Below are 10,939 nucleotides of genomic sequence, written 5' to 3'. Positions count from 1 at the left end.
CAGTACCTCTTTGCAGGTTGACCTTTTTCAAAGAACAGAATGTCACCATCACAACATCTCAGATTACAGGTACATTTAATAGTAGGGTAAAATGTATGTGAAGACCTGTATAGTAGGTTAAAAATTCCTGACAGAAGTCAGGGGTCAAGTCCCCCTGCATCGTAACAACAATAAACCCTGGTTTACTGCAAGACTCAGGCAGCTTCGTCGGGCTAAAGAGGAGGCCTACAGAAGTGGGGACAGGATCCTGTAAAACCAGGCCAGAAACACACCGACGAGAGAGATTGTTTTCTGTTCAGGGTCTCTTCAAAAAGACAGCCCCCAAACCCCCAGCTCTCCCTGACCCAACATGTCGATGGCAATGGATGGCTCTGCATCTCAATACCCATCAGACTGTACAACAGCAGTGGAGACCACAGACTATGCTTATCACTCCGACCGGCATTGTTGTAAATGTAAAGGTGTGCGTCACTCTCCAGACCCAGGGAGGTACTGTGCAGCATACTTATACCCATTCACTTGTAATATAAAAGATTAACTCTATAAATGCATCGTAGTACTCCGTCTTAGATTTTTGTATTTCTTTTCAATTAAGGTAGCCTCTCAAAGGCCAAAAGTGATGCCTTTGAAGGGTAAAAGGTATTCATTTTTTTAATGCAGACAGTCGACCATTCAGTACCACAGAATGGTCGACTGTAGTCCAGATGTCTTAGTGACGACTCATCCTACCCCCACCCTGTGCTCAGGTCCTTTGTAAGTCGTGCACAACCTGCACCCTGGGTTCGTCCTCCTTCAGACTGCAGTGCACTCTGTATGACGACTGAACCTTCTCTTCCCTTCTTTAGTATCATAGGACTCACTCGGTACTATTAAATCGTTTTTTTCCACCACAACCAGGAACTGGTATTTGCTACCATTTGCATAGAGCATTATTTAATTTAAAAAGAATAGCGACACATATACAGTTGGTCAGTTTCATGGTACATGTACAGTACACAGTTACAATGATGTAAATTCCCTTTGTTAAACACGATACACTGCATTTCAATATAACTCAAACCTTCAATATCAGCAGAGCAAACCTTTACATTTTTACGTATATAACATTGCAATTGATTCAAGTCATACATGTAATGAGAAAACAAATTGTGCAAAAACATGAACAAATGTAACAAAAGTCTAAATTAGGAGGTTAAATCCTTTAAAAAGACCAATAAGCCACATATCTGTGCCTTTCTGGAATGTCAGTTTCTACTTTACTTCGCACACACACACACACACACCTGGTGACATGAAGAAAGCGCTGTAAATCATACAAAGCTGTTAAAAGAGTTGATTACTGTGAGCGCTTTTTGCTTTCATGTAAGACAGTAAATACATTCATATCACGTCTGTGAAGTCAGAGGGATTTTCCAAGAGTAGGAATGTCATTTGTACCCTCAAGTTAATGTGATCACCGATTCATCAGAGAATATCATTTTTGATCTCCAACATGGATGAAAAGCAGGCAACTGAGAATCCATTTCTCATTTGGTTCTTTTTGAAACTTCAAATGTTTTTCTAAATATTCCTACAGAATACATAAATGCTCCAACAACGTCTTTTAAGTACAATCAAGGCTTTGAGACTGTGATAAATTGGGCACGCTCTGAAATGAGCTTCATAGCGGCGCATCCACATGAAAGAGGAACAAACATTGAGCTGATCGTTCTTCCTCAGAACAAGGCATCTATTTCAAGTTTTTACTATCTATATACAGCTGTTTTGTTTTTGTATTGCATTTCCTGGAGTTCCCTGAAGGAGCAGCTCTACATTAAAAGATGACACAGCAGTAGTTTGTCCACTGCGCAATAACAATTTCTTAGTTATAATATTTAAGGACTATTATAGCACTGTTTTACTACAGTCTGGATGAAATTAGGAATCATGTGTTTCCATACTCTCTGCACCACACACACACACACACACACACACACACACACACACACACACACACACACACACACACAGTGTGAAATGCATAGCAAGAAAAATGAAAAGAAATGTACAAAAACACCTCAAAGCTTATTGCAGTTTTGCGATTTTTAGGCCCAGATCAATCACATGCGGTCTGATAAGATACGACCATTTCAAGTTACGACCTCCCGTGTGAACATCTGTGTCACATAATTGTTATATTTTGTTTCTATGTAAACTGTGATGGCTGGATATCCACATGGTAACACGCTGTCGCTGTAACTTGTTTGGCAGGAAAACCGAAACTTTGGTTCACAAGACCTGGACAATGGAGGCGTATTAAATGTACTAAGACCGGACTAAATGTACTCTGAGGATTAATGGTCTTCTAGTTATTGTTTTCAGCTCTCTGCTCCTCCAGTATCATGCACTCTGTAAATCATATGGTATACATTAGCATTCATTAACATGCCCAAAACAGTCTTTAAATGAGTAAATGCTCTGCGTGTTTTCTTAGTACCATGAACACGTCACATTATTTACATCTGACAACAACAACATTAAGAGGCTCATAATGATTACCAGGCGTTTTTGTATAGGGCAATATAAAGAAACAAGAACCCTCGTTAGTTAGATAAGGCGCAAAGGTGTGCAATGATTGGAGTGGTTCATTCTCTTGTGATTATCACAGAAAAAAGCACAAATTCTTGGAAACAATCAATAAAATAAAATCATAAATAACAAAGACAAGCTGTGCACACAAGTGCGCAGAAATAAACCCAGTCACACACATTTCAGAGTAGTTGTAGTATCTGATGAGTGGTGTCCTTTTCTTGAACGTCACTGGAAAGGTGCAGTACTCAAGAGTTCATTAATTGGAATAATCCTGATCCCACACGCGTCATAATCCCAATTATCCTACTTCCTTCGTCACACAGCAACAACAGCAACATCATGAATGACCCAACAAAGACACACCGACGTGATATAGTAGTAGAAATGCTGAAGTTGATGCAACTGGCCCAGTGTGAGTGTGTGTGTTCTGGTGGTCAATGTCAAAATGGAGCTGGAGATAAAACCCGCCCCGGCCTGTGTACACACCTGCTGTGTAACAGGTCCGTGTACACAGGTCCTCCACACACACACACACAAAGCACTGTAGAAAATGAACAATGCATGGACAGACTCCTCGCTCCACTTACTTCCGACCACTCTCAGTGCAGTGCTGGAACTGAGCAAAGCTGAGGAACACCTGCTCCAGTGATATCTGGCTCACGCAATAGTCCTCAATCTGGTATTTCTCTTTGGCTGCCTCCAAAGTGCCAAACACCTGGAAGGTAGTGGAGAATAGGAAGGCAGAAAACATAGAATAGTGTGATACAAATGCATCTCCGGTTTTATATAAGACGTTGTGGCAACATCACAATTTAATGCTACAGTCTGCAACTTTAGAACATTGAAAATAGAAATAAACACAAGTTATTTCTGCTGTGTGCACACAGCTACTTACATATTTTTTACATTCTCTATTCTTTTTTCAAAGCACGCTTTTCAGTGTTGTTTAAAGTGTATACCATGACCATGCAACTATAACCATCACTGTGCACACAGCTAAGCATGTTTAAGCATTACTGTGTACCATTCTGTGCTCTAGAGGGAGCCCTAACACAGCACAAGTGCAGAGATACTACTGCATTACCTGGGCCCAGGTAAGTGTTTTGTCAGTCAAATGATAGTGCACCATTCCCTGGTGCTCATCCTTTAGTTGACTTCCTGTGGTGGGAGAAAATTAAAAGCGTTCAAATGTAGACTGATAACCGGTAATGCAACTACAATAATACACTTTGTTCTGTGGTTAAGAACATAATTACAGTTATGTTCTTGGTTATTTTTGTATAGTTACTGTAAACACTTAAATAAAAAAAAGTAATTGTAAATGTTAACTGTATGCCTCTGACCTGGGAAGGTACTTTCGATGAAGTCTTTAAAAAGCTGCAGGTCACTATCCTCCAGCTCAGCCTCTATATGTACTTTCGCCAGCAGGGTGTAGCCACTGCCAAACTTGCTCTTCAGGTGTTGGGGACTCCCGAGGCACTTGAACTGACCGTTGACCATCACTGCCAGCCGGGTACACAGGGCCTCACACTCCTCCATACTGGTGCGGGAACATATCAGGGAGACACGGTACAAGTTGTAAACACCCACACGTCGTCTCCCTTTCATGCATCAAGATGTAGAACAAAATTGATTTTAAGATGTATTCAGATCTTTTACTTAGAGTAAGTAACATTGGTAGCACCAAATCGGTAATCTTGTGAAATCGAACCGAAAAATCCGGCCCAGTGTTGCCAGCTCTTTTCCAATGAAAGCAGCGAGCAGCACTAGCTCCAAAAGTCACTAAATCTAGCGAGAAAGTCGCCAAATCTGCATTTTCTTTTTTTTGTCAGTGCATTTCATTTAGTGACTGCTCGGGCTCCAGCTCCAATTACAAATATAAGTATAATATTCTAATTATGACAGAAGTTTTGGTTGCAAAACATACTTAAAGTATCAAAGGAAACTTGCCAGTAAGAGCGTCATATTATCATATATTATATAACTGGATTATCATTATTGTCTAAGGACCACTACCTCAAAAATGTACAGTACTTGAGTAAATGTACCACTGCTGATATCCAATACAAACTATAAAGCTCACCTATGAGAAGTGATGATTATGGCCTTTCCAGACTCCCGTGTGCGTGTAACAGCGTCCCACAGCAGTCTCCTGGCCACTGGGTCCATCCCGGTCGAAGGCTCATCCAGGAAGATGACCGGAGGCCCACCAATCAGAGCCATGCCTGCACTCAGCTTCCGCTTGTTACCGCCGCTGCATATATTGATGAGGACATATTATTTACATGCACTTGCTCTAAAAAAAAAAAAAAATGGAGCAATATTCAGGCGAAGATGTAAATCCCGTGGCCCAAAACAGGAAAAAAAAGGGAAGGCTCAGAGCAGTCTACCTACCTGTAGCTGCGGACCAGTTTATCAGCATGAGGCTCCAGCAGCAGCGACCTCAGGACATTCTCCACACAGCCAGACACATACTTCTCTGGTATTCCTCTGAGTCTGGCATACATACTCAGAGTTTCTCTTCCCGTCATGTGGTCCAACACGGCGTCAAACTGTGGGCAGTAACCAATGCGCTGCTGCACCTGCAGTCCAGAGATGAATGTTTTCTTTCAAATCTGGCCTTTTGTTTTTTGTTTTTTTTTATAAAAATGTCCTTTCCTTCCATCCCCCTCTGCTCTTACCTTTTTAATGTCCCTCAAGATGCTGTATCCATCAATGTAGGCGTCCCCGGAGGTAACGCTCTCATCGCATGTCAGCATCTTAAAGGTTGTGGTCTTGCCTGCTCCATTGAAGCCCAGGAGGCCGAAGCACTCTCCTTTCCCTACAGCGAGAGACAGCCTGTCCACAGCCAGAAGACTCTCCCCGCTGCTGTACACCTGAGAAGGAGAGATAACAGCGGGTCTGTACCACCATGTCATATCTCACTGAGACAAACGGCTCTGGAGCCACACACGTCTTTCAACACTGAGGCAGTCCGTCTCATTGAGACGAGGACAAGTCTTTCCTGTGCTTCGTACCTTGCTGAGCTCCTGCAGTATGAGAGGGCTTCCCACCATAGACTCTACTATTGGCTGGCACTCCAGGACCCTCTTCCTCTCTTCAGCCACATCCCTGTCCTCCGGAAGCAGTGCTGCATCCTCTATTAGAGGTAACTAACACACACATAAAAATATCAAACACCACATCACAATAAAAAGGGACTCCGGGGGATGTTGTTTATACTATTTCTGCCTGAAGACATACATGTCTTACTATAATACATATAAATGTGTAATAGTATTATATTACTATAATACATATAGTACTATTTCATAGTAGCCTAAAGGAGTAGCCTGTAATAGGTACACGATTAGTCAAACATAGTTTAAGGTCATGACAGAAAGAGCCTGCAGAAACTGTAACTACAACCTTTGACTCTAACTCTCTTTATTAAAAGGCATTTAGACCTGCAACTAACTATTATTATTCGTCTTCATTGACTTCTCTTTTTCAGGCTCCAATTTGAATACATCTAACCACACTTTGAAAATTGTAGACCTTGCTGCGCAGCGCAAGCTGTGGTTGCTGGGAAATTTCGGATGAAACTGGAAAGTTTCCACTCTACCAAACCAAAAACAAAAACACCGACGCCGCTCCACACAATCCATCTACCTGTTTGCGTCTTCTGCACAGGGAGGCGAGGAGTTGCCGGAGAGTGCGGACACACTGCAGCTCGATGACAAACAGCAGAATAATGTAGACTACGCCCTGCAGTGAGAAGGCCACAACGTAGCGTCCCACACCAGGCGCCGACATCGAGAAGTAGTTACTCTGGTACGTGATGTCTAGAAGCAGAAGAATACAGAGTTATGTCAAGTAAATTAAGAGCATACAACAGCAGCATCTATCGGGGTTTATCTGAATATTTCATATATGTTGAATTTGGTGATTTAAACAAAACTACAAAATACAAAATTTGCAGCCTAAAAAAAGTCTTTAGTTAAATGGAGTCTGGTGCATTTGTGCCCCTTCTTTTTTTCTCTTTACTTTCCATTTCAGGAAGTATCTGTTGAGCTGTCCTCATCACAAGAGGACCTTGTTTACTGCAAACTACACTCAACTTGTAGCGAACAATCAAACTTTTGAATGTGTGAAGTGAAAATAAACTTTTAAGTCAATCCGTTCCATTTCTGCTTGAGCTCGGTGTTCTTTGTTGAAAGAAATTCTATATATAGGATACATCATTATTTTTATAATCATTGTCGACTACAAAGGTAAACCTATATGTGTGCAATACTGACACCCACATTACGACTCATCATAATTATATCTCCAATAACATACATCACATATTAAATGGTAAAATCAGGTAGTAGACTGCATACCTTTACAAGTAAAAACACACACTGTACCACCTATTGGTAAAAAAAACAAAGACCTCTTCATTCTCTAAGGCTGCATTTAGGTTGTACTTACTTAAAAATTCGCACATCTCTTTGCTGAATCTACTGGGGGTGCAAAACGAGATGAATTCGTAGTTCTTGTAGAACTGGCTGAAGGACATGCCCAGGCAATAGTTTGGAAAGATCAGGAATATCTTATCCAGTAAGTGCGACATGTCCTGCAGGTGCAACTCTGGAGACGAGAAACAAGAATGACAACGAAACATTTCTTTCTTTATTGTGTACATTTCCCTCCCATTGTCCTCTTGTAGTCCCACGTTGACCTGCGGAGTCTTTGGACAGCCAATAGCCTCCTCACTAGTATTTCAAAAGCCCACTCCTCTCCACCCAGGCATCTCAATCAACCAGTAGGAGTTGCTAGAACATGATCCCTCATTGGCTTCCCACCACAAATACTACAGATTTGTATTCAATGAGGGACACAAGTGGGCAAGTGCTTTTTTCCCCTTTGCGCCATCCACACACTCAAGATGTATTCAGCCCAAAACACGTTTCAAATCCTTAACTCTAGCACATAACATGTTGGCCGGAGCATAAAACAAGAAGCCTATGTCTCCCCCTCACCTGGGATGGCCATGATGGTGACAGCCAGAAAGGTGGCCGTGCCAGAGATCACGTTGAAGATGGTAAGGCGTGTGTAGGCAGAAGCGGCAGTGGAGAAGAGGAAGCTGAGCAGGTACATAAGAGGCACAACAGCCCAGCCATACAGCAGCAGTAATAGCAACACATCTACCAGGTGGTTGTTGTCTATAAAAGCCTTGACTCCGAATGCCTGAAACACCACCTGAGAGCAGGAAACAAGTAAAGTCAAGAGACTGTACAATACATCCATTTTATGCATGCTGTACTCTCCGACCAGACAACTGTTTACACTAGCTTGTCAGTGTCTCTACCTTTATTACAACAAGTAATCGGATGTCACACTGACCAGCATGAGGAGACAGGGCAGCAGGAAGTTGATCAGGTCCCACAGCAGCGCAGAGAACCAGAAGTTTGACAGGTAGACACCGCTGACCTTCTGCACATGCTTGGACTTGATAGAGGACTCGGTTACGAGCAGAAGGGCAAATGTGCTGGACAGGGAGGCCATACCATACATCAGGTTTATAGCGATGATGAAACCCGTCTTTCCCCTGCAGATGGAGGAAAAGAGAGAGAAATGAGAGGAGGAGGTGAAAAGGGGTTTCATGACAGGAAGAAATTGAAGAGAAATGGTGCAAAGGAGAGGCAAAGAAATAGCGAAAAAGAACATTCCTGTTGATGTATAATTTAAAATCAATACTAATTTCTCTTTCTTGTCAATATGATTGCTACACAAAAAGGCCTGGGGTTTGAATCTATATCAAAATCCCTTTTGAGTTATTTTTTTTTCCCCTGAGAGATTTTCAATTCATTCAACCTCAGATAAGTGGTGAGAAATATATACCAGTTAAGTGCAACAGAATTGACTGACATTCACGTAGGGGTACTTTTCTTGTCATGCAGCATGAATGCTGGAAAACTGGCCAAAAAAAAAAAAAAATTAAAAAAAATCATAATAGAACTTGTCTCCCTTTCCCTTCACTCACTCTCTGAGCTGGCTCTGGGCATTCTCAGACAGGTTGCGTGGCATTGGGTAATTCCCCGTCTGGATGGAAGCATTCAGCCCTGCTAGCAGTTTGAACAGAGCATTGTCCACCATCATGAGGGCGGTGGCGGGTGTGTGGTAGCCCTCGTTGTTGAAGTAGGCTGTTGCTTCTGCATATCGATGGCTGCTGCCACGGAAAGCAGCACCCACCACACAGCGCTCGTTAAAGCTGCCGCCTTCCTCCTCGGCCTGGGTCAGGATGTAATCAGTGAAATCTGACGGGGAGCGGGGAAAAAAAGGGCATGTGGTCAGTAAATACTCAGCTAACCAGTAAAGCCAAGCCCCCCCCTGTCTCTCTATCGCGATGCTTACCCGTGATGTTGATGAGCTGGCCAAGCTGGGCAGAGAGCTGGGAACTATACGTGTTTGCCAGGGCAGCAGCCAGCGGACCCACCCCAGGCTGCAGAGCCACGGGCACCCTGGTGGAACCATAGCGTCTGAGTGCCAGCCTCAGTTGAGGAGCGTCGTCATGATTGGGAAAGGAGCGTGCCACAACTAAGGCCAAAACGGTGAAGACCAAAGGGACGAGGAACTGAGCCACCATCACCTTCCAGTTCCTCCAGCTGTACAGCGCCCTCTTCAGGAACATGGCATAGAACTGTTGCAGGTGTAGTCTGGCCTGATGGGAGAGGAGAAGAGCAACTGAAATGTGAGCAAAATGAATGATGAATGAAAACATGAAAAGCATTAGTTTGCTTCCCCTTGTCTCACCCCGGTGTTCAGCTTGATGCTGGAGCAGTCCTCTGAAATGAGCGTGCCGCTGTCTGTGAAGTCGGTGACATCGGTCATGCCGCTGATGCTGCTGGCGTCATCTGTGGTCCAGTCATGGGAGCGTCTCTCATGTTGGTACTGCAGGGCTGGCAGCTGGATTGCCTGGATGTCCAAACTAGAATCCACCAGCTTTCCCACCCTGGAACACACAAATCAATATGTGCTTATCTATCAACTTACTGAAAATAGGAAAAAGAGGAACAAACAGTGCCTTAAATATGAAGTCTTCACTTTTGTCAAATGCTTATAAATGTATTAAAACAACAACTAGATCGACAGCAGCTCTTTTGTGTCCTTGAATCCATCCACTCTATCTATTTCTCTTTTCTTTAAGCAGCTCACTAAGGGGAAGAATTGCAGTGCTGCTTGCAAATAAAGCCATTTCTTACACCCTCATCTCGCCAGATATTGTGCGCCTTTCTGAGCCCAGATATATCTTCCTACAAGTCCATTGGTCCTTCCTTTCTATACCTCTTTCCTGTAGAATGGAAGAGCAAAATTATGAACAAACTAAAAAAAAAAAAAAATACGATTTTTGTAGTAGTATTTGTATGTCACAATGATAAAACATAATCTAACTTGACATGTTTGGTCATCAGATGTTTTAGATTATAAAAGATCATGATACAGTATTTAATTTGAGATTCATTATTTTAAAGAAACCTTAATGATAGCAGTGTTACTCTCTAACTGGCAAGGAATTTTACTTGGCTGCAAAAATAGTCTAAATGACCAAATGTTCAAACAGCAGCTTTTCTTGTCATGTTGGTGTCATGTTTGATGTTTGGTGTGTGTCGGGTTTAAGGCCAGAACACACTGATGGACAATCAGTGTGACTTGAAAATAATGAGGCCTGTGAGACAATTACAATGACATACACCGTGTGCATGCTATAGTTGAAATACAGTAGCATGCATTGTTAGCGGTCTGCAGAGAAAGCGCTCTCCCGCTCGTTGCCACAGATACACATGTCAAGTCTACGGGGAAGCAGAAATAATTGCTCAGTAAGCAGCTGGGACTGAGATGTGTGAGCAAAGAAGAGAAAGCGAACACATCAGCCATATCCCTGGTTTGCTCAATGCTGTAGCTCCATGAATTCCAAAATAGACTTATGACTGCAGAGCGACTATAACAGGCATTTTTAAATATAGGTAGTATATGGAACCCACTTTCTGTTGAATTACAATACCTCCTCTTGTGCATCGCTGCTTTACTGAAAATGTACCCAGCATAAGGAGAGTTAGTCCTTGAGTGCTATAGAATTAGAAGACACATTCACATTCGCCCATGTCATATTTCTCCCACCTGAGGAAAACCTCTTCCATAGTGGTCACAGAAGCTCCGTAGCTGGCGATGCCCAGCTCCTCTCTGTTCATCTCCAGCTCAGCAAACAGCAGCTCAAACCTGAGAGCAAACACAAAGTGGACACACACACACACATTACACACTACACTTGCAGTGGCACAAATGTGTGTGTGTGTATATATATATATATATATATATATATATATATACACACACACACATT

The 10,939-nt window shown here is 42.6% G+C and overlaps 1 protein-coding gene across 1 annotated transcript in view; it reads right to left on the bottom strand.

Annotated features, from left to right (window-relative positions):
* Positions 1–58: 58 nt before the first annotated feature.
* The window catches only part of abca3b (ATP-binding cassette, sub-family A (ABC1), member 3b), a 22,106-nt gene continuing 11,225 nt past the window's right edge, over positions 59–10,939 (bottom strand). Inside the window, exons 5-19 of the mRNA XM_031877743.1 lie at positions 10,717–10,858; positions 9,352–9,550; positions 8,953–9,259; positions 8,582–8,855; positions 7,942–8,146; positions 7,578–7,797; positions 7,027–7,185; positions 6,223–6,395; positions 5,589–5,723; positions 5,253–5,447; positions 4,966–5,153; positions 4,655–4,825; positions 3,915–4,111; positions 3,656–3,729; positions 59–3,286 (exon numbers count right to left, since the gene is read on the bottom strand). Coding sequence (XP_031733603.1) covers positions 3,155–3,286; positions 3,656–3,729; positions 3,915–4,111; positions 4,655–4,825; positions 4,966–5,153; positions 5,253–5,447; positions 5,589–5,723; positions 6,223–6,395; positions 7,027–7,185; positions 7,578–7,797; positions 7,942–8,146; positions 8,582–8,855; positions 8,953–9,259; positions 9,352–9,550; positions 10,717–10,858 — 2,771 coding nt within the window. The 3' untranslated portion in view covers positions 59–3,154. The remainder of the gene's footprint in view (positions 3,287–3,655; positions 3,730–3,914; positions 4,112–4,654; positions 4,826–4,965; positions 5,154–5,252; positions 5,448–5,588; positions 5,724–6,222; positions 6,396–7,026; positions 7,186–7,577; positions 7,798–7,941; positions 8,147–8,581; positions 8,856–8,952; positions 9,260–9,351; positions 9,551–10,716; positions 10,859–10,939) is intronic.

Source organism: Anarrhichthys ocellatus, unplaced genomic scaffold (genome assembly GCF_004355925.1).
Source record: "Anarrhichthys ocellatus isolate YVR2014 unplaced genomic scaffold, GSC_Weel_1.0 scaffold146, whole genome shotgun sequence".
Taxonomy (NCBI): Eukaryota; Metazoa; Chordata; class Actinopteri; order Perciformes; family Anarhichadidae; genus Anarrhichthys; species Anarrhichthys ocellatus.
Note: the sequence above shows the minus strand (reverse complement) of the source record. Positions and strands in the feature narration are given on the sequence as shown.